Source organism: Stomoxys calcitrans, chromosome 4 (assembly GCF_963082655.1).
Source record: "Stomoxys calcitrans chromosome 4, idStoCalc2.1, whole genome shotgun sequence".
Classification (NCBI taxonomy): Eukaryota; Metazoa; Arthropoda; class Insecta; order Diptera; family Muscidae; genus Stomoxys; species Stomoxys calcitrans.
Window position 1 is genome coordinate 159,813,721 of NC_081555.1, and position 24,986 is coordinate 159,838,706.

The 24,986-nt window shown below is 39.3% G+C and overlaps 1 protein-coding gene across 1 annotated transcript in view; it reads right to left on the reverse strand.

The window, feature by feature from the left end:
* LOC106092915 (uncharacterized) overlaps window positions 1-24,986 on the reverse strand; it is a 134,293-nt gene that overhangs the window by 32,439 nt on the left and 76,868 nt on the right. Inside the window, exons 3-4 of the mRNA XM_059367336.1 lie at window positions 22,247-22,447; window positions 18,078-18,902 (exon numbers count right to left, since the gene is read on the reverse strand). Of these exons, the coding sequence (XP_059223319.1) occupies window positions 18,078-18,902; window positions 22,247-22,447 (1,026 nt within the window). The remainder of the gene's footprint in view (window positions 1-18,077; window positions 18,903-22,246; window positions 22,448-24,986) is intronic.

The following is a 24,986-nucleotide window of genomic DNA, read 5'->3' on the forward strand; positions in this document are numbered from 1 at the left end:
TTCGCTTTCTAATCTTAAATACCTTTCATTTGAGCCACATATTGGCATGGTCGAAGAATTTTTACCCTTTGAGGGGTGTTTTGGGGGGAAGGGGTGATGCCCTAAATACATGGTCCTACATTTGGATATCAAATTCGTATTCTACTCCCAAATACATTTATTTGAGCCCCATATTGCGATGGTCAATAAAAAATTGCTGTTTGTGGGGTAGTTATGGGAAAGGGATAGACACCCAGAAAATTGGTCCCGAAAATGGGTATCAATTCTTGCTCTACCACCCAATTCCTTTTATTTAAGCTCCACATCGACATGGTCGGTAAATATGCCCGGTTTAGGGGTGTTTTGGGGTGGTCCACCAAACACTTAGCCCGGAAAATATATCATCAACGTGCTCTATTGTCATATATCTATATTTCATTTATTTGAAACCCATATTGCCATTGCCCTCAAAATTGGATATCAAATTCGTTTTCTAATCTCATTTAAATTCCTTATTGCAAAAGTCAGCAAATATGTCCGGTTTGAGGTATTGGCCCTAAAAACTACAAATATTTAGTTCCACTCTCTTTAGGATCCAAATTGTCTTTTTGAGCAAATACGTCCTATTTGGGGGTTGTAATGGTGATGGGACGTCCCCTAGACAGTTGGTCCCTAATGTTGATATCAGATATGTGGTGGTCTCCCATATACCTTTAATTTGAGCCCCATATTTCCATAGTCGGCGAACATGATCGGCTTGGGGGGTATTTTGGGGAATGGGCGGCCACTCAGTGAGTTGGCCTTGAAAATATATATCGGATTCATGTTCTACTCTAAAAAACCTCTTATTTGAGCCTCATATTGCAATAGTCAGCAATAACTTCCTATTTAGGTGGTGTTGTGGGGGTGGGGTGACCCCATAGACACTTTTCCCGAATATTGATATCAGATTCGTGCTTTACTCCCAAAGACCTTTCATTTGAGACCCATATTGCTATGGTCGTAAATTTGTTCCCTTTGGGGATGTTATTAGGGAGAGGCGGCCCCCAAACACTTGGTCCCATATTTGGATATCAGATTCGTATTCTACACTCAAACGCCTTTATTTAAGTCCCATATTCCCATGGTCAGTAAATAAGTTCTCTTTGGGGGGTGTTTTGGGGAAGGGGTGGACCCCAGAAACGTGGTCCCACATTATGATATTAGATTTGTATTCTACTCCCAAATACCTTTTATTTGAGTCCCATATTGCCTTGGTCGGTAAATAAGTCTGATGTAGTGGTGTTTTGGGGGTAGGGGTGGTCCCCTTAACACTTGGTCCTACAATTGGATATCAGATACGTTTTGTTATCCTAAATACCTTTCATTTGAGTCCCATATTGTTGTGATTGGTTTAAATATATGTTTGGTAGGTTTTAGGGTGGGGCGGACCCCGTAGGTACGCCAACCGAAATTAGGATACCCAATTTAAATTTTTAGGGAGCTATATGAGACCCCACAAAAGTTAGCTTAAATCGCACCACCCATCTCCGAGATCTGGCGTTTCTGAAAATTAGGGTAAGGGGGAGGGTCCGCTCCCCCTTCAGATATGCGAAAATGTAGTACCCTATTTTCACCACGGGATCATTATGCACGATCTGTGCAAATTTGAAGAAAATCGGTTCAGCCGTTTCTTATTGTCTAAGGAACACACAAACAAACAAACAAACAAACAAACAAACAAACAAACAAACAAACAAACAAACAAACAAACAAACAAACAAACAAACAAACAAACAAACAAACAAACAAAGAAAGAAACAAACAAACAAACAAACAAACAAACAAACAAACAAACAAACAAACAAACAAATAAACAAACAAACAAACAAACAAACAAACAAACAAACAAACAAACAAACAAACAAACAAACAAACAAACAAACAAACAAACAAACAAACAAACAAACAAACAAACAAACAAACAAACAAACAAACAAACAAACAAACAAACAAACAAACAAACAAACAAACAAACAAACAAACAAACAAACAAACAAACAAACAAACAAACAAACAAACAAACAAACAAACAAACAAACAAACAAACAAACAAACAAACAAACAAACAAACAAACAAACAAACAAACAAACAAACAAACAAACAAACAAACAAACAAACAAACAAACAAACAAACAAACAAACAAACAAACAAACAAACAAACAAACAAACAAACAAACAAACAAACAAACAAACAAACAAACAAACAAACAAACAAACAAACAAACAAACAAACAAACAAACAAACAAACAAACAAACAAACAAACAAACAAACAAACAAACAAACAAACAAACAAACAAACAAACAAACAAACAAACAAACAAACAAACAAACAAACAAACAAACAAACAAACAAACAAACAAATAGACCCTCAATAGGCAGATCGGTCTATACTTGTTGAGAGGGCGCAATTCTTAGTCTACACTCCTCTAGAGGGCGCAATTCTTAGTCTATACTCCTCTAGAGGGCGCAATTCTTACTCGATTTGACTGAAATTTTCCGCAGTGACTTCTCTTATGACCTCCAATGTATGCGAGTATGACCTGAATCGGTCTGAAACTTGATATAGCTCCCATATTAACCGATCTCCCGATTACACTTCTTGAGCCCCTGCTGGTAGCAGTTCTTGGCTGAAAGTTTGAACAACGACTTTTCAATATGACCTTCAATATAAGCGCTAAATAAAGTCTGACGGATATAGCTCCCATTTAAAACGATCTACTGATTTAACTTTCTGTGCTCCTATAGGGCGCGATTCTTATCCAGTTTGGCTGCAATTTTGTACAATTACTTCTACTATGGTCTCTAACATCTATACCAACATCCAATAGCAACTCCTGTCCATTATCCTTTGTTTTCCTGCAAAGAGATACCAGGCAAAGAACTTGACAAGCACTTTTGTCAATGTTGGAGGGTACATAAGATTCGGCCCGGATGAACTTAGCACGCTTTTACTTGTTATACCATCCACCATAGGATGGGGGCATACTAATTTCGTCGTTCTGTTTGTAACTACTCGAAATATTCGTCTGAGACCCCATAAAGTATATATATTCTTGATCGTCGTGACATTTTATGTCGAACTAGCCATGTCCGTCCGTCCGTCCGTCTGTCTGTCGAAAGCACGCTAACTTCCGAAGGAGTAAAGCAAGCCGCTTGAAATTTTGCACAAATACTTCTTATTAGTGTAAGTCGATTGGGATTGTAAATGGGCCATATCTGTCCATGTTTTGATATAGCTGCCATATAAGCCGATCTTGGGTCTTGACTTCTTGAGCCTCTAGAGGGCGCAATTATAATCCGATTGGAATGAAATTTTGCACAACGTGTTTTGTTATGATGTCCAATAACTGTGCTAAGTATGCTTTAAATCGGTCCATAACCTGATATAGCTGCCATATAAACCGATCTTAGGTCTTGACTTCTTGAGCCTCTAGAGTGCGCAATTATAATCCGATTGGAATGGAATTTTACACAACGTGTTTTGTTATGATTTCCAACAACTGTGCTAAGTATGGATCAGATCGGTTCATAACCTGATATAACTGCTATATAAACCGATCTTGGGTTTTGACTTCTTGAGCCTCTAGAGTGCGCAATTCTTATCCGATTGGAATGAAATTTCGCACGACGTGTTTTGTCATGATATCCAACGACTGTGTCAGGTATGGTTCAAATCGGTTCACAACCTGATATGCCATATAAACCGATATTGGGTATTGACTTCTTGAGCCTCTAGAGGGCGCAATTATAATCCGATTGGAATGAAATTTCGCACGACGTGTTTTGTCATGATATCCAACGACTGTGCCAGGTATGGTTCAAATCGGTTCATAACCTGATATAGCTGTCATATAAACCGATCTTGGGTCTTGACTTCTTGAGCCTCTAGAGGGCGCAATTCTTATCCGATTTGAATGAATTTTGGCACGACGTGTTTTGTTATGATATCCAACAACTGTACTTCTTGAGCCCCCAAAGGGCGCAATTCTTATTCGAATTGGCTGACATTTTACACAGGTCTCCAACATATAATTTAATTGTGGTCCAAACCGGACCATATCTTGATATCGCTCTAATGGCAGAGCAAATCTTTTCTTATATCCTGTTTTGCCTAAGAAGAGATGCCGGGAAAAGAACTCGACAAATGCGATACATGGTGGAGGGTATATAAGATTCGGCCCGGCCGAACTTAGCACGCTTTTACTTGTTTTCTTCTTGTATGGGCACACAGTTTGGGGTCTTCTCTTGTCTCAAACAGTTTTGTGCACAACTTATGATTTGTTTATTTGAATATTTTTTTTTTTATATTTGTCGTTTGCTCTGAATCAAGAGAAAGAAATTTGTGTTAAAAAATGAAAATTCAAATAAAATCTTAAAAATTATTTTTGATGCCAATTTGCAATGTCTTGCCATGCCCCTAATGAATGATTCATTATGGCATGTCTCATTTGGGTATTGTGGCCATGCTGTCATAATATATCCTTAATGACCTTGAAATAAAGTTTAGATTGTCGCACGCGCTAACACAGCGCGCTTATGGTTGATGATGAAAAATGATTGACATAAGCCAATATTAAGGTTTTCTTATTTGCAGATTTGTATAACGAAACTTTTTTGTGGAAAAGTTTTGCTTTCCTATTGTTTTTTTTTGTGGGGTAGGGGAGGTTTGCATGCCCACCAAGAAGAACCCATATTTTGGCCAAAGGAAATCAAAAATTGTAGAAACTCACAACAATATGCCACTCCAGGGGAGCTTGTCAACATTTTTGGTGCTGTTGCGTTTTTTTTTCTTCATCTTACTACTTTCGCATTTCCCTTGATGCTACATAAGCTCAACACCGTCTACCAGGGTTTTTTGCTCTAACATTTCTCTCGAAGAGCTGAGGAAATGTTTTTTTTTCTTGGCATTAAAAGTTGGAAAATATTTTTGATGTTGCCAAAGTATAAACGGTTTTGGCGGTAATGCGAATCCTTCAAGCCATATCAACCAGCTACGTTGAGATGGTTGCCAAGAAGAATCCCAACAGTATGGTGGCATATAAACAAGATTGTTGTTGTTTTTGATGTTGGCATTGCATTTTTATCATGAATTTTAAACAGTTTTTTTGTGATGCTCTATTTCTTCTTGCATTCCCACAGCCACGTGTTTGCAAAAGCCCCATTTTTTTTTGGTAGAATAAAAAAGGAGTTTATCATGCAGACCAAACATTAAAATAGTCAGAAAATTAAATTTGGACTATATTTTCCTTAAGAAGCTAATTTTGATGAAATATTCAATTGAAAAAAGTAGTAGGACGGTCAAGGCAATGGTTGGGCTATGACGTCTATATAATCATTTAGGTAAGGTTAGAGCGGAGTTTTTAAACAGACTCAATGAGACATTTTAGTCCATTCTGACACCATTTAGCTACACACCAAAGCCTCTGTTGAGATTTGAACCCACAACCCACGCAAGAGTTATCTTAGATAGCTACCAATTATCCGAGCGCTTATTTAAAACTCGACACCTATATATCTTCTTCTTCTCCTATTGAAATTGTTGCGCTTCGTTTGTCTGTTTGTCTGTTTCGTACAGGCTCAAAAATGGCTGAACTCCCTGTTTGTTTGAGCCTCCGGTGAAAATAGGGTACTACAATACATTTTTTGATATCCAAAGGGGGACGGACCCTCGCTCTAAACCCAATTTTTAAAAACGCCAGAACTCGGAGATGCTTGCACAGATTTAAGCAAAACCTAAGGGTATCCTAAAAACACCAAATTTGTATAAAACTTTGGGGTCAACTAACCTGGGGGGACGCCCCATCGCAAAACCCACCCGAACGGACATGTTTACCGACTGAGACAATATGGGTATTAAATGAAAGGTATTTAAGAGTAGAGTACGAACTTGACATACAAATTTCACCCTTAGTGTCGGTGGGTTCCCCACCCCCCAAAAACACCACCCAACAGGACACTTTTATTGCTTTGGGCAATACGGGTATCAAATGAATGGTATTTAAAAGTATAGTAAAAAGCTGGTATAAAAATTTATTCCGTAGTGGCCCACCCCTCAAAAACCCCTCAACTAGACATATTTACCGTTTGGGACAATATGGGTATCACATGAAAGGTGTTTGAAAGTTGAGTATACATCTGTTACAAGAATTTCACCCAAGGTGTCAACGGATATGAATGTCCACCGTCACAAAATGGGTATAAAATAAAAGGTCTTTGAGAGTTGACTAGGCTTTAATAAGACGTGTAGTTCGATCGGCAAAATATGGGAATTGAACGATTTTGACAGTAGAGTTCTATTCAAGAATCTGGGTCACGTCCTGGCGTACAGCCGGACATGTAGATCTCGACATTAAAGGACTCAAATAAATTGTTTTTGGGTCTTAGCGTCGGGTGGACCGAGCCTTTCCTCCCAATAAAAACAACACCAAACTGTCATGTAGGACGACCGAGAATATATTGTATTCAAATGAAAGGACGTGTCAGAGGGCAATCGTCTACCCAAATATGGATTTATAAATAATAAATGAAGGCCGACCAGAATAGAATAGGACAGCAATAAAAAGCCTTTGGTAGGAGAGTACGCTTATTACTCTCAAATTGGGATAGAACAAGGAGGACCTGTGGATCTTTAAAAATGTGGTATCCCAAGTGGTAGCTTTCAAATATGATTTTGAAAGTAGAAAACCAATACAAAAAAAAAAAATTAATTAGTGTGGATCTGAATGGTAGTCCTGAATATCTTGATCGCTAACTTCAAAATGCTTGACAATATAGGGCGAAATAAAATCGTGCTTGAGCACGATGCTGATATTATTTCAGAGTTCACCTCCAAAGCTCTTTTTAAACCAGCCATGTTTGCCTACTGCTATAACAGGTATTTGATAGCAGAAAACGAATTTGATATCCAATTTTGAGGCCAAGTATTTGGGGGTCATCTCACCATATAAATTCCCTCCCTAACCAGTTGCAATTGCGGCTCAAATAAAAGGAATTTAACAGTACAGTACGATGCTGATATTTTTCAGGGCTACCCTACATACCCCTCAAACTGGACATATTTCTGGACTATGGCAAAAAGGGGTTCAAATTTGATATCCATTTTATGGCCAAGTGTTTCAGAGACAACTCATCTCATAAACAGCCCCTGAACCATATATATATACCGACTACAGCAATATGTAGCTCCAATGTGGTTTTTGGGAGTAGAGTGTGAATTTGATATCCTTTTCGGGGCAAAGGATTTTCCTACTTCAATCCACCACCAAAACCAAGAGAATGAAGTACTACTCTTGCCCTATTTTTTCAAGCGCCAGATCTCGGAGATGGATGGGGCGATTTACCCGAAATTTAGTACGTTTTAAACCAATAATGACAATATTAGGTTCAAATGAAAGGTATTTGAGACTAGTAATTTGGGAGTAGAGCACCAATATGAGACTCACACTTTGGGGCGAAATATCTGAAAGGCCATATTAGCACACTCAAAAAGGACTTTTTTCCTGACCGTGCCAGTATAGGGCTTAGATAAAGTAAGAGAGTGAAAGAATGCACAGCGGAGCGGGCCCTGTCCAGCTAGTCTTCTTATATATAAACATCAATTTGTGTATGTTTGTTTGTTCCGTATAGACCGAACCGATTACCTTGAAATGTTAACAGATAGTGTACGTTTGTCTGGAAGTAAACATTTTTGGATATCAGATGGTGGCGGACCCTCCCCCTTACCCCAAAACCAAAAGTGGACCGATAAGCACAATATGGGTATCAAATGAAAGGTATTGGAGACTAGAAAACAAATATTGTATTAAAATTTGGGTTCAAGTACCCGGTGGGCCACCCCAACCATACTCCTCTAAACAGATATATTCGAAATTCATGTCAATATGGGACTCAATTGAAAAGTATTCGGCAGTAGACTACAGATATATGGCATATTAGGTTCAAGCAATAGGAGGTCGCCCCATACCCAAATACCCCCAAATGGGCACATTAGCCGACAATGGCTATAAGGGACTCAAATGAAAGGTGTTTGGGACTAAATTACGAATATGCCATTATAATTTGCGCTCTTGAGTCTCTAGAGGGCGCAATTCTTATCCGATTGGAATGAAATTTTGCACCACGTATTTTGTTATGATATCCAACAATTGTGCCAAGTATGGTGCAAATCAGTCCATAACCTGATATAGCTGCCATATAAACCGATCTGGGGACTTGACTTCTTGAGCTTCTAGAGGGCACAGTTCCTATCCGATTTGGCTAAAATTTAATGTATAACGTATTTTATTATGGCTTTCAACAACTGTGCCAAATGAGGTTCAAATCGGTTTATAACCTGATATAGCTGTCATATAACCCGATCTGGTATCTTGATTTCTTGGGCCTCTAGAGGTCGCAATTATTATCCGATTTGCCTGAAATTTTATACGACGGATCCTCTCATGACCATCAACATACGTGTTTATTATGGTATGAATCGGCCTATAGCCTGATACAGCTCCCATATAAATCGATCTCTCTATTTTGCTTCTTGAACCTCCAAAGGGCGCAATTCTTATTCGAATTGGCTGACATTTTACACAGATCTCCAAAATTTAATTTAATTGTGGTCCAACCGGACCATATCATGATATGGCCTTTTATCCTTTTTTTGCTTACATCCTTCAGTGGTGAGTATAAAAAGATATTAGAGAGTAAAAGACGGCACATCAGAGCAGGCCCCGTGCGGCTAGTTAAATATACGGGTATATTGGGCTGTATCATAATGTGAAACCGAGAAGTGGTTAACAACTCTAAATATAATTGGGCTTTTTCATTTCATCGTCTCTCTCGTTGAATTTGGCTCTAGACTTTCAACTTGAGGCTCTTCAATGTCCTTTTATGACCAGCTTCTATCATCATATCTAGCCACCCAAGGCCCCTCGTTTTGTTTGTCCTAACGCATAATGAGATACTCAGTGACCACTAAACCTTTATGTTTTGTTTGTGTACTTAAAAGAGCAAAAAAGAAAAATTAATTTTCTCATTAATCTTGGATTTTTTTTTTCTTTAGACTTCTATCTTTTCCATTGTGAAAAAGTTTGTTGTGGCGTCGACAGGTCCTTTAAGAAATGAAACTCAAAATAGACAAAGTACAAGGATACTCACTTTATTGTGGCCTTATTGAAATTAATTAAATTAATCAGTAAATGAAACTTTTTCTTGGTTAATTATACTTTTGCGTTAATTGTCCTTTTTCGCGCTTTTCTTTGAGAAAAGAAAAGGCAAAATGGCACAGTTTGATGCTATATCTAAAGACGAAAATAGTAAAAAATCTACATCCTTTCGCATTTTTCTTTAAGAAATGAAAACACAAAATGGCACAGTTTGATGCCATGTCTAAAGGCAAAAGTTGGAAAGAATCTGCATTCTTTACAACTTTTTCAATGAAATTCAATGAAAATGAAAGAACGAAACTTTAAAGAAATTATTTCCAAAGACAAAATTTCAATGAAATTTTCATTAGTGGAATAATGCTTTCTATTCATTTCTATTCAAAGAATAGCATCTGGAGGCCACTGCAGCGCTGAGGTTAGAATGACCGCCTTTGGCGCTGATTGCATGGATTCGAATCCTGGCAAAATCCTCTGAAAAAATTTTCTGCGGTGGTTATTCCCCCCTAATGCTGGTGACATTTATGAGGTTCTGTGCCATTTGGTATGTCACACTGTGACATGCCATTCATTCTGTGGCCATTATCATTGAGTTTAAACTCGAATCGAACATCACTCACTGATATGTGAGAAGCTTACCCCTGTTCCTTAATGGAAAGGTCATGGGCAAATTTGCATTTGAATTCAAAGAATAGCACAGCAAAAAATCTTTTACAATTCAGGCTAATATGCGATGTTGCTTAAAAGCATTTGGCTGGCTACTAGTATCCCGATTTCTGATTCGCAAAAAATCATCAACAGGGGACTCCATCAAATGAATTATGGTACATATCAATCCAACTAGGGTAGGTAGTAAAGCACACATCTGAATGTGAACAACGCTCTTTAACTCTATAACCTACTACTAGTTGGATAGACCCTAGACGGGCTTCGTCAAAAGGATAATGGTGCTGTAGTTTGTAATCAAGGTGGAGATCGCATTTGTTATCCAATTATAATGAAATTTTCCACATATCACTTGTTGAGCTGAAAGAAGACGCTTTGAATATACCACCACCGGGCCCGCTCCGCTGCACCTTCTTTAACTCTCTTATATCTTTTTAGGGTGGTGATACTCCCCCTGAATGCGTATATCGTATTTGTGCCACTGTAGCCTAAGACGCTGAACGCCTTCGAATCCTGGAGAGAACATCGGACAAAGCGGTGTTTATCCCCTCTTAATGTTGGCGACATTTGCGAGGTACAATGCCATGAATGGTCATTTAAAAATGTTTCCCCAAAGAGGTGTCGCACTGTGGGACGCCGTTCGGATGTGTGAGAGTTTGCCCCTTCTCGGTTCCTGGTGGTATTGTTCTTCTTTAGGGTAATGTTCTCATTAGGGGAGGGATGGCACCTCAGACATTTCGACTCAAATATGGATATCAAATTCGTGCTGCACTTCCAAATCCCTTTAATTTGAGACCCATAGTACCATGGCCGGTAAATATGAACCGTTTGGAGGGTGTTTTGGGGCTGAGGCGGCCAACGGCACTTTGCACTGAAAATAGATATCAAATTGGTTTTTTATTCCCAACGGAAATGAAGTTCAATTTAGGGGTGCTTTAAGGCGTACCCCCAAACACTTGGCTCCAAAATTGGATATCAAATTCGTTTTCTACTCTCAAATACCTTTCATTTGAGTCCCATATTGTTATAATGGGTCAAATAACCCATTTGACGTATCTTTAGAAGGAAAAGCGCCACCTAGACTTGAACACAAAGTTTAACGTAATATTCGTAATCTACCCCCTAATACCTTTCATTTGAGTCCCATATAGGCATGGTCGGCTAATATGCCCATTGGGGGGCATTTGAGGGTGGGCGACCTCCCTTTACTTGGACCTAATGTTTTATGCTATATTTGTAATCTACTGCCTAATACTTTTGAGCCGAAATTTATGATATATCTTCATATAGCCCCGATATAAGCCGATCCGCCGATTTAGGGTCCTAGGCCTATAAAAGCCACATTTATTATCCGATTTTGCTGAAATTTGGGACAGTGAGTTGTGTTAGGCCCTTCGACATCCTTCTTCAACTTGGTAAAGATCGGTTCTGATTTGGATATAGCTGCCATATAGACCGATCTCGCGATTAAAGTTTTTAAGCCCATTAAAGGCGCATTTATTGTTTGATTTTGCCGAAATTTGGGACAGTGACTTGCGTTTGACTCTTCGACATCCTCCTTCAACTTGGTCCAGATCGGTCCAGATTTGAATATATCTACTCGATTGCGTATTTACCCGAGGTGGTGGGTATCCAAAGTTCGGCCCGGTCAAACTTAACGCCTTTTTACTTGTTTAATTGTAAGTTGTTTGTTTTGTGTCAACTAAACTTTTTATACCCTCCACCATAGGATGGGGGTACTTATTTCGTCATTCTGTTTGTAACTACTCGAAATATGCGTCTAAGACCCCATAAAGTATATACAATATATTCTTGATCGTCGTGACATTTTATGTCGATCTAGCCATGTCCGTCCGTCCGTAAGAACTTTCGAAGAAATAAATCTAGTCGCTTGAAATTTTGTACAAATACTTCTTATTAGTGTAGGTCGGTTGGGATTGTAAGTGGACCATATTGGTTCAAGTTTTGATATAGCTGCCATTTAAATCGATCTTGGGTCTTGACTTCTTAAACCTCTAGAGGGCGCAATTCTTATCCGAATAGAATTAGATTTTGCACAACGTGTTTTGTAATGACATCCAACAACTGTGCCAAGTAGGGTTCAAATCGGTGTATGACCTGATATAGCTGCCATATTAACCGATCTTAGGTCTCGACTTCTTGAGCCTCTAGAGGGCGCAATTCTAATCCGATTGGAATGAGATTTTGCTTGAAGTATTTTGTTATGATATCCAACAACTGTGTCAAATAAGGTTCAAATCGGTTTATAAGCTGATATAGCTGTCATATAATCCGATCTGGGATCTTGACTTCTGGTAGCAACTATTGTCCGATTTGCCTGAAATTTGTACGACGGATCCTCTAATGACCATCAACATACGTTTTTATTAAGGTCTGAATCAGTTTATAGCCTGACATAGCCCCCATATAAATCGGTCTCTCTATTTTACTTCTTGAGCCCCCAAAGGGCGCAATTCTTATTCGAATTGGCTAAAATTTTACACAGGTCTCTAACATATAGTTCAATTGTAGTCCGAACCGAACCATATCTTGATATCGCTCTAATAGCAGAGCAAATCTTTTCTTTTATCCTTTTTTTTTGCCTAAGAAGAGATGCCTTGAAAAGAACTCGACAAATCCGATCCATGGTGGAGGGTATATAAGATTCGGCCCGGCCGAACTCAGCACACTCTTACTTGTTATCATTTATTTTGCCATTTTCAAACATGACTTGAACTTTTTGACTTTGGTGTCCTTAACATGAATTAGATTAACGAATGACCATTTTGAAAAAACAAAGGGGTGCCCATCTTAGCATAAAGAGGTTCTTTTGAGAGTAAATTAAATGTTAATTAATCTTGAATATTTTTTACAAGTATTAGGGTGGTTAGAAATTTTGTAAGGTTTTAGAGGATACCTTTGGACCTTTTAACGTCCCTTGTATCCTTTGACATCCCTTGGATACCTTCACATCCTATGGACCTCATGATCGATAGCAGTGGTGGTAGGCGTTTACAATACTACCCAGCCTAAAAATGTCGCAGTTGAAAAGTCACCTTCTATATGAAAAAGATAAACTTAATGATGGGTACCCTGGCACAGAAATAAGCATGTACACCAGGGTTCGAATACTGGTGAGAACATTTTCTTGTGGCTTTTTTCCTCTCCTAATGCTGTCGACATTTGTGAGATACTATACCATTTTTAATTATGGTATGGCAGCTATGTTAAAACTTCTCCCAAAGAGGTGTTGCACTGCGGCACACCGTTTGGACTCGTCTATAAAAAAAGGTTTCTTATCATTGAACTTGAATTGGGCAGCACTCATTGATATGTGAGAAGTTTACCCTTTGTTCTTTAATGAAATATTTGAGGGAAAATTTGCAATGTTGACTTTATGAAACAAACAGAACACCCTAATAATCTGTCTGCCCCTTTAGCAAAACTGAAATGCTCGTTGCTGTTGTTGTTTTCTTCCATTGGATATGAAGGGATATTCATTTGCATATTCTTTCTAACCTTGACTTATTCTAATCCTTTTTTGTTATGCTTTGCCATGGTCATTGTCTTTTATTGTAATTAGAAATAAAAGAATTCAAATTTAGAATGAATAGAAAATTGTTTTGCTACTTTAGTTATTGTGTGTGTACAACAAAATTTAAGCGTTAACCATTGTCTGAAAGCATTCAGGGAGCATTTGACTGAACTTGCCATAATTACTGCGTCATGGAAGAGAAGGCACAATCTAATGCTACAAGAAAACCTTTGTATTAACAGATTAAGTGGCTATTCAAGTGATGATTTTTCTTTTCGGTTATTTAAGGATTTTTTTTAAATTTAAATTTCTTCTTATACATAAAAGTCAAATAGTTGCGCAATCTTGATAAGTTCATTGTTAGTCTTTTCAGAAATGTTTTGGCAGCTTAAAATATTCTAGAACATTAGCCACGGCATCTAATGCACTTTCTCTGTTTAGACTTCCAAAACTTCAGGTGCAGGTTCGCAAGTCTCTGACATTAACTCATTTGCGGAGGTAATAATATTCTATTAATATTCTTTTTTTGGGTAGGATAGGAAGAGGGGGATAGCACTCTGACACATCCTTTGATTTGAGTACTATATATTCTCGGCCGTCCTTCATGACAGTTTGGTGTGGTTTTTATTGGAAGGAGATGGTCGTTCTCTCCAAAGCTGAACGGCAGGACGGCTAGACGTAATCCAAAGACTCGAATCCTTATATCAACATTAGATTCGAACTCTTCTGACATAGACCTTTCTTTATTTGGTGGGTGGGCCAGTCCTCTCTCTATCTCTCAATCCCAAATATGTATACCAGATTCGTAGTCAACTCCCAAAGACCATTCATTTGTTACTCATTTTATGACGTTGGACATTCATGCCCGATTAAGGGGTTATTGATTGGGGAGGCCCCGTAGACCCCTTCTTCACTAAATTCATATAACAGATGAGTACTTAACATCTTTCATTTGGTTCCATACTGTCCCAATTGGCAAATAAGCCCTGCAGGGGGTTGGGGAGGCGCGTCAGATACCAAGGAAAAATTTTGATATTTTTAAATACCTTTCATTTGATGCCCATATTGCCCAAAGCGGTGAAAGGGTCCCATTGGGGGGTTTTTGGGGGGTGAGGGATCCCCTCGAACATTTTGGGCGAAATTTGTATACAAAGTTCATACTGTACTCTTATATACCTTTCGTTCGATACCCATATTCTCACAACTGGTGAACATGTCCCTGTGGAGGACCTTTGGGGGGTGGGGAGGTCCTTCAGGAGCCAAAAAATACATTTTAATGTCAAATTTGTACTCTACTTTTAAATACTTATCGTTTGATACCCATATTGCCCAAAGCGGTGAAAAGTCTTGTTGAGGTGTTTTTTGGGGGGCGAGGGACCCCCTGATCACTTTGGGGAAATTTGTATACCAAATGCGTACTCTACTCTTAAATACCTTTCATTTGATACCCATATTGTCCCAATCGTTAAACATGTCCGTTTGGTTGGGTTTTAGGATGGGGCCTGCCCCCAGGTTATTTGACCCAAAAATTTTATTTATATGGTATGGTAAGGCAATATACCGATATATCAGCAATATAAACCGATCTCCTGATTTAAGATCTAAGACCATTAGAAGCCCCATATTTTGCCTTATTACACTGAAATTTTTGAAAGTGAAATGTCTTGAAATCTTCGACATGGGTGGCGAATATAGTCCAGACATATTGACCGATTTCTGCATTTAAGATTTATCTCCCATAGAAGTCGTATGTATTGCCTGATTTTGCTAAAATTTTGCAAAGTGAGTTGTATTGGAACCCTCAAAATCTTTGTCGAATATAGTCCAGATGGGACAGTATCTTGCTATAGCCCCCAATATTGACCGATCTCTCGATTTAAGGTCTTTTGTTCAAAAAAGCCACATAAATTACCCCATTTTGCTGAAACTTGGTTCAGTGCGTTGTCTTATAACCTTCGACATTCGTCTCGAATATGGTTCAAATCGGACTATGAGTTGATATTGCAAATTTTGCCCATGAACCTTCCATTAAGGAACAGGGGCAAAACATCTCACATATCATTGACTGCTGTCCGATTCAAGTTTAAGCTCATTGACAGAGGATCTCCTTTTAATAGCCGAGTCCGAACGGTGGGCCGCAGTGCGTCACCTTTTTGTAGGGAAATTTAAAAATAGCTGCCATACCACCTGGTACAGTACCTCACAAATCTCGCCAGCATTAGGGGGGGATAACCAGCGCTAAAAATTTTTATACCCACAACCATAGGATGGGGGTATACTAATTTCGTCATTCTGTTTGTAACTACCCGAAATATACGTCTGAGACCCCATAAAGTCGATCTAGCCATGTCCGTCCATCTGTCCGTCCGTCTGTCTGTCGAAAGCATGATATCTTTTGTAAAAGTGAAGCTAGCAATCGGCTAGCTTTTGCACAAACACTTTTTATTAGTGTAGGTCGGTTGGGATTGTAAATGGGCCATATCGGTCCGTGTTTTGATATAGCTGCCATATAAAGCGATCTTGGGTCTTGACTTCTTGAGCCTCTAGAGTGTGCAATTCTTATCCGATTGGAATGAAATTTTGCACTACGTGTTTTGTTATGATATCCATCAACTGAGCGAAGTATGGTTTAAATCGGTCCATAACCTGATATAGCTGCCATATAAACCGATCTGGGATCTTGACTTCATGAGCCTCTAGAAGGCGCAATTCTCATCCAATTTGACTGAAGTTTTGCACGTAGTGTTTTGATATCACTTCCATCATCTGTGCGAAGTATGGTTCAAATCGGTTCATAACCTGATATAGCTGCCATATAAACCGATCTTGGGTTTTGACTTCTTTAGCCTTTAGAGGCCGCAATTCTTTTCCGATTGGAATGAAATTTTGCACAATGTGTTTTGCTATAACTTCCATCAACTGTGCGAAGTATGGTTCAAATCGGTAAACAACCTGATATAGCTGCCTATATGGCAGCCGATCTTAGGTCTTGACTTCTTGAGCTTCCTGAGGGCGCAATTCCTATCCGATTTGGCTGAAATTGTGCACGACGTATTTTATTATGACTTTCAACAACTGTGCCAAATAAGGTTCAAATCGGTCAATAACCTGATATAGCTGCCATATAAACCGATCTGGGATCTGAACTTCTTGAGCCTCTAGAGGTCGCAATTATTATCCGATTTGCCTGAAATTTTGTATGACGGATCCTCTCATGACCATCAACATACGTATTTATTGTGGTCTGAATCGGTCTATAGCCTGATACAGCTCCCATATAAATCGATCTCTCCATTTTACTTCTTGAGCGCCCAGTGGGCGCAATTCTTATTCGAATTGGCTGACATTTTACACTGGTCTCAAACATATAATTTAATTGTGGTCCGAATCGGACCATATCTTGATATCGCTCTAATAGCAGAGCAAATCTTTTCTTTTATCCTTTTTTTGCCGAAGAAGAGATGGCGGGAAAAGAATTCGACAAATGCGATCCATTGTGAAGGGTATATAAAATTCGGCCCGGCCGAACTTTTACTTGTTACTGATGGTCTCGCCAGGATTCGATCCCAGGAGTTCAGCGTCATAGGCGGACATGCTAACGTATGTGCTTCGGTGGTAACTCGTTGATATAGTCCCCATATATATATCTCTCTCTCGATTCAAGATATACTGCCCATGGACGCCACATTTATTGCCCGATTTCGCAGAAATTTGGCACAGTGAGGTGTTTCAAAAATCTCGACATTCGTGTCGAATATGTTCTTGACGGGACCATATCACGATATATCTGCCATATTTAACCATTTTCTGATCTAAGGTATTTCTCTCCATAAACTGGGGAAGGAGAAGAAAAGATTGGCCTGAACTCTGTCACGTTAAAGCCATTGTTAAACGTTACATGGTTTCCATCATCTCCTACGCCAACAAGAATTAACATAAAAATCAATTTTTCTTGGGTTACAAAGAAAATTTTTTTTTAAACCAAAGGTTGGTAATGATAAGGAGTTGCTCTTTTTTTTGGTTCTTTAAGAACACGTGCCGCAGTCCTTACCTTTCTTATTGAATACTTTTATATTCAATGCGTCTTAGAAACGCTTAGTTAATAGTTTGTGTGCCTTTTTTGAATGCCCTTTACATTTCATTTACATTCAAAGAACTCTTAATAAATATTAGGCTATAAATAATCCTGTTTTTTTTAAATACCAATTTATTTTCCCTGGCCAAATAAGAAACTGTGTTTTTTTTGTGGGAATTCGTTATTCGAATATTTGTTAATGTCACCATGCCTCCAGAAGGTCCTTTCCTTTATTAATTCCCGATAATTCAATCAGAAATTTTTCATGAATACCAAATTTCGTTACAAATGAATGGTGGCCAATTCAAGGTCAGCGAAATCCCCAAAGAAATATCAAATGCCAAATTTAGGTAAACCAACCACCAAAAATATGGCGAAACCTTTGTTGATTAGTCCTCGACCAAAGGGGATATCAATGAGTGTGGTCGTGTGAAACGTGACTAAACTGGCAAATGTGTATTGACCAACTTGCCCACGCAAGTTGTATACCAAAATGGAAATAAAAAAAAAACATTTGTTTGTCAAACACAATTGGACCACATGTTGAGGTTTTCTCAGGGAAATTTTTTGAAATAAATTCTCAAAGTTTGGCAAACAAAAATTGGTGAAATAAAATGTAAACTTACCGCAAAAAAGTTTATCCGACACATGGTGCGTCAGTGTGGGAGGATGTTGCTCGTGGCCATATTCGGCATGATGCATAATCTGTTGGTGATAATTGTGACAATGGTTCTGTGGCTGTTGTTGCAGCTGCAGCTGCTGTTTCTGGTGTATGGATGACTGCTGTTGCAACATCCGTTGGTGGTGTGCCCCATTGTAGGGTGATGGTTGGTTGTAGGATTTCTGTTGATAGACATCTACTTCTTGTATAGTTTCATCCATATTGCCTCCCCCTACGGCTACTCCTGCTGCTCTACTATGCATTAGATGGCTTCGCATGCCACCCACACCACTCGAGGCGGCTGCAACACCGACAGTGCCTCCAGCACCACCTGATCCACTCAGTCCCACTGCCGCACCATTGTTTTTGGTGTTAATATTTGTTTGCACCACATGGCCATGACGCCTCAGTGACAATTGCGATTTAAATCGTGACACGGATGAGGACGTCGAGGCTAATGTAGTCATGGATGAAGTTGGTGTTGAAGGCGCCGTTGTTGATACAAAAACACCTTTGGTCATGCTGCCCACGCCATAGATGGATGTGCCATTCTTTCGCTGTAAAGTTGTATACATTTCGTCGGAATTTAATTTTCCATTACAACTGCCCCCACCAAATATCATTGCCTTCTCGATGCGCATACCCACGTACAGGGTACGCGTTATCAGAATGTATGCCACCGACAATATGGCCAGGGGCAAGACCAGCAATACCAAATCGAGAAAAATGTTATAGGGCCGTTCGTAGGGTAGGGCATAGGATGGCCAGTTTTCACGACATTTGTGATAGCCTGAAATGTGATGGAATATAAAACTTCATTAATGGAAATTGAAATGTCAAGGTGCCGAATATTTCTTGTGGGAAATGGTTATCTTGTAATTTCTGGTCGTCTAACTACCTAAAAAACAAGTAAAAGCGAGCTAAGTTCGGCCGGGTCGAATCTTATATACCCTCCACCATGAATCGCATTTGTCGAGTTCGCTACCGGTATCTCTTTTAAGATAAACAAGGGTTAAAAGCAAAGAATTGCTTTGCTAATTGAGTTGTGGAGACCACAGCAAAAGTCTATGTGCAAAATTTCAGCCAAATCGAATAAGAATTGGGCCTTTTAGGGGCTCAAGAAGTAAAATCGGGAGATAGGTTTATATGGGAGCTATATTAAGCTATTGATCGATTCAGATCATATTAGACACGTATATTGAAGGTCATGAGAGAAGCCGTTGCACAAAATTTCTGCCAAATCGGATGAGAATTGCGCCCTTTAGAGGCTCAAGAAGTCAAAATCCCAGATCGGTATATATGGCAGCTATATCAGGTTATGTACTGATTTACGCCATACTAAGCACAGTTATTGGAAGTCATAACAAAACACCTCATGCAAAATTTCAGTCTAATCGGATGAGAATTGCGCCCTCTACCGGGTCAAGAAGTCAAGACCCAAGATCGGTGTAAATGGCAGCTATATCAAAACATGGACCGATTAGAACCATACATTGCGCAGTTGTCGGAAGTGATACCAAAACACCTCATGCAACATTTCAGTCAAATCGGAAGAGAATTGCGCCCTCTAGAGGATCAAGAAGTCAAAACCCAAGAGGATCAAGATGTCAAAACCCATCCTATGGTGGAGGGTATAAAAAGGGAGATCGGTTTATGTAGGAGCTATATCAGGTAATATAACGATTTGGACCGATTTCACCGATTTGGACCATATTTCTCGCGATTGTTGGAAGTCATAATAGAACCCTTCGTGCAAAATGTCAGCTCAATCGGATAACAGCTGCGGCTTGTAGAGGCTCAAGATCTCAAATTGGGAGATCGGTTTATATGGAAGCTATATCAGGTTATTGACCTATTCAGACCATACTTGGCATGATTGTTGGAAGTCGAAATTCAGCCCAATCGGTTAAAAACAGCAGCTTGTAAAAGCTCAAGAATTCAAATCAAAGGATCGCTTTATATGGGAGCTATATTTAAATACGAACCGATATGGCCCATTTGCAATCCACAACAAGTAAAAGCGTGCTAAGTTCGGCCGGGCCGAATCTTATAAACCCTCCACCATGGATCGCATTTGTCGAGTCCTTTTCCCGGCATCTCTTCTTAGGCAAAAAAAGGATAAAAGAAAAGATTTGCTCTGCTATAAGAGCGATATCAAGATATGGTCCGGTTTGGACCACAATTAAATTGTATGTTGGAGACCTGTGTAAAATGTCAGCCAATTCGAATAAGAATGTCGCCCTTTGGGGGTCAAGAAGTAAAATAGAGAGATCGATTTATATGGGGGCTGTATCGGGCTGTATCAGCCAATTCGAATAAGAATGTCGCCCTTTGGGGGTCAAGAAGTAAAATAGAGAGATCGATTTATATGGGGGCTGTATCGGGCTATAGACCGATTCAGACCATAATTAACTCGTATGTCGATGGTCATGAGAGAATCCGTCATACAAAATTTCAGGCAAATCGGATAATAATTGTGACCTCTAGAGGCTCAAGAAGTCAAGATTCCAGATCGGTTTACATGCCAGCTATATCAGGTTATGAACCGATTTGAACCATACTTAGCACAGTTGTTGGATATCACAACGAAATACTACATGCCAAAACTCATTCAAATCGGATAAGAATTGCGCCCTCTATAGGCTCAAGAAGTCAAGACCCAAGATCGGTTTATATGACAACTATATCAGGTTATTGACCGATTTGAACCATACTTGGCAAAGTTGTTGGATATCATAACAAAACACGCCGTGCAAAATTTCATTCCAATCGAATAAGAATTGCGTCCTCTAGAGGCACAAGAAATCAAGACCCAAGATCGGTTTATATGGCCGCTATATCAAAACATATACCGATATGGCCCATTTACAATACCACCCGACCTACACTAATAAGAAGTATTTGTGCAAAATTTTAAGCGGCTAGCTTTACTCCTTCGCGTTCGACCGCTATCGTGACTTCCACAGATTTTTACTCTGATCAAGAATTTATATACTTTATAGGGTCGGAAATGGATATTTCGATGTGTTGCAAACGGAATGACAAAATGAATATACCCTTATCCTTCGGTGGAGGGCATAAAAAAGTTGAGGAAAGGTGACAGAGAAAACCCCCGAGATCATAGCAATAAACGAACGAGAGAAAGCAGCGCGAACCGAACTAAAAAAAAATACAAAACACCACCTCAACGATGCTTTGTAGCAAAGAAAATATGGTGGCGTTGGTCAAATGGTTTTTGTGTTGCTTGTTTATTTATTGTTGTTGTTGTTATATATTGGATTGCAAAGAGTGCCTTTCAACAACAAATACGAACATTCAGTCGCTGAAATTCAAAAAAAATGTTCCAGGAAAATTAACAAATTTCGTCGTCGTTTTTTTGACAAAAGTTGTTGTTTTTCAAAATTACTTTTATTTGTGTGGGATAATTTCGTGTATTCGATTGGAAAAGCTGGAAAGTACAAATCGCCCACATTATCCACTACTTGTTGGCAATGTCGCGAATAAGGACTACCGCTGAGACAGTTTTTATGGTTTTGATTGGTGACCTCCTCCTGGTTGCCTAGAAAATACATCTCAATTGCTAGTTTCAACGGCTTGTGGTAGGTCTCGCCGTAAGACTCCCACTACCGTGTCGTACTGGAATTTTTAGTGATCATTTTGCGCGAGCTTGATGCCTCACTAATGCCTTTCAATATTCGACAAAAATTTGGTCAAAAATTCCTTTTTGATTTTCTCGTCTCATTCTTGAATCTGCCCAGTGCTTCATTATACTAGTCCCAACCCTCTTTTGTGTTATCACTCATCGCTTTATTTAAAGCTCTCTGCTTTCCTTACTGAGTACGTTCAGTTCATGTGCCTCAATGCTTGGTTGGCCTTATGCGGCATTAGCAGTTCTGGACATGCCTTCGTTCAGGCACTCTGAATGAATATTCACCTCAAATTTTTACAAAATTCTCAACCATAAGTGTGACTTTCCATACCTTACCCTTCGCAAGTAGTCTGATTTAAAATATAATCGAGCACCATCAACGCCCTTTAAGTTAATGGTCTCGATAACTGTATAAAAGTTATTGAAAATATTCTCATTAAACATACATCGTACATCAAGTACACCATCACCCATGATAAACTTACCTTGCCGACTCGTTGGCATCAATTGGCTGAAAAGTGCAATGGGAGTCATGCACAGCATACTGCCACACCAAATACTGGCAATGATTTTATAAGCATGACTGCGTGTCTGCCATCTTCTCGATCTCAGTGGATGGCAAATGGCGTAATAACGTTCACAAGATATGGCCACCAGGGTCCAGGACGACACAGCTACGGAAGCGGCTGCAAAGATAAAAGTCACGGCACTGGCATAAGTTGGGAAGCGAATATGGTAAACATCATATGCTGATTTTATTATAATGTAATGTAGAAGTCTGGTGAGCAGTAATGACATTTTCCTTAAAAGAGGTAAGTGAGGGAGGGAGGGAGCGAGGCATGGGGGAGAGTGTTAGACACTTGCAGTGGGAGTTTTCGTTGGAATTGCTGCTGCTACTATGGCATTGGCAACCTAATTGATGTCAATGGCTGAAATTAATTCTTTTGACTGCTCCCAAAAGTTCCTTCCTTTGCTTTGGCTGAAGCAAGTATGCAATATGACCACAGCTTAACGAGTTTCTTGTTCAATTAATGTGAATATTTTATAGTTTAATTTTCTCAGCGGACTATCTTAATTGGATTCTATACTCAAAGAATGTCTTTTTGTTGTTCGCCTTGAATGGATGCTTAATGAAGTTGAATAATTCAAAGGGGTTTGAATAAGAATTTGATGGAAAAAGGGGATGTTTTCTACCATCACTGCACTACACTAATGAAGGAACAAATAAGGAGAGCCAAAAGCCGGGCCATATTTTATTGCAATATATATTGAATATGCTCCAATCGTAAACAAGTAAATAAATCTGGGATTAAGACTCGAAATTGAAAGATCGGTCTATAGGGCAGCTATATCTATATAGCCTTTTCTGGATTATATTTTGGCCGAATGTCGGGAGGCTTAAAACAACTCACTATTCCGAGTTTCAACAAAATCGGGTTATAAATAAAGCTTTTATTGGCTTCAGATCCTTAACTGGCAGATCGGTCTATATGGCAGCTATATCTAAATTTCGTCTGATCTCCACCATATTTGGGTCAGAAGGTCAGATTGATCGGCAGATCGATCTTTATGGGGGCTATATCCAAATCTGGACTGATCTAGGCCGAATTGGAATAAAGATGTCGAAGAGCCTAACGCAACTCACTGTCGCAAATTTCGGCGAAATCAGATTATAAATGCGCCTTTTAGGGGCCCAAAACCTTAAATCGAGAGATTGGTCAATATGACAGCTATGTCCAAATCTCAAACCGATCTGGGCAAAATTGAAGTAGGATCTCGAAGCGCTCAACTCAAATCACTGCTCCAAATTTTGGTAAAATCCGACAATAAATGCGACTTTAATGGGCCCAAAACCTTAAATAGAGAGATCGGTCTATATGGCAGCTATATTGAAATCTGGACCGATCTGGGCCAAATTAAATAAGGATGTCGAAGAGCCTCTCTCAGCTTACTGTCCCAAATTTTGGCGACATCGGAAAATAAATGCGCCTTTTATGGGCCCAAAATCGTCAATCAAGAGATCGGTCTATATGGTAGCTATATTCATATCTGGACCGATATGGGCCAAATTGAAGAATGATATCGAAGAGACTAGTACAACTCACTGTCCCCAATTTCGGCGAAATCAGATTATAAATGCGCGTTTCATGGGCCCTAAACCTTTAATCGAGAGATCGGTCAATATGACAGCTATATCCAAATCTGAACCGATCTGTGCCAAATTGAAGTAGGATCTCTAAAGACCTAACGCACATCACTGTTCCAAATTTTGGCAAAATCCGACAATAAATGCGACTTTTGTGAGCCCATGGCCTTTAATCGAGAGATCGGTTTATATGACAGCTTCATCCAAATCTGGACCGATCTGAGTCAAATTGAAAAAGGTTATTGATGGGCCCAATGCAACTCACTGTCTCAAATTTTAGCAAAATCGGACAATAGATGCGCCTTTTATGGGCCCAAATTCTTAAATCGAGAAATCGGTCTATATGGCAGCTATATCCAAATCTGTACTTATCTAGGTCGAATTTCAAAAAGATGTCGAAGGGCTTAGCACAACTCACTGTCCCAAATTTCGGCGAAATCGGAAAATTAGAGCGCCTTTTATGGGCCCAAGGCCTTTAATCGAGAAATCGGTTTATATGACAGCTTTATCCAAATCTGGACCGATCCGAGCCCAATTGAAGAAGAATGTCGATGGGCCCAATACAACTCACTGTCTCAAATTTCAACAATATCGCGTAATAAATGTGGCTTTTATGGATCTAAGACCTGAAATCGGCGCATCGGTCTTTATGGAGGCTATATCCAAATCTGAACCTATCTATGCCGAATTACAAAAAGATGTCGAAGAGTCTAACGCAGCTCACTGACCCAAATTTCGATGAAATCGGGCAATAAATGCGCCTTTTATGGTACCAAACCCTTACATCGAGAAATCGGTCTATACGGTGTATATCTAAATCTGAAGCGATCTGTGCCAAATTGAAGTAGGATCTCGAAGGGCCTATTGCAAATCACTGTTCCAAATTTTGGCAATAACTGACAAGAGGTGCGCCTTTAATGGGCGCTAAAACCCTAAACCCTACCCCAAATGTGGACCGATGTGAGTCAAATTAAAAAAGGTTGTCGATGGGCTTAACACAACTCACTCTCTCAAATTTCAACAAAATCGTATAATAAATGTGGCTTTTATGGGCCTAAAACCGTTAATCCACGTATCGG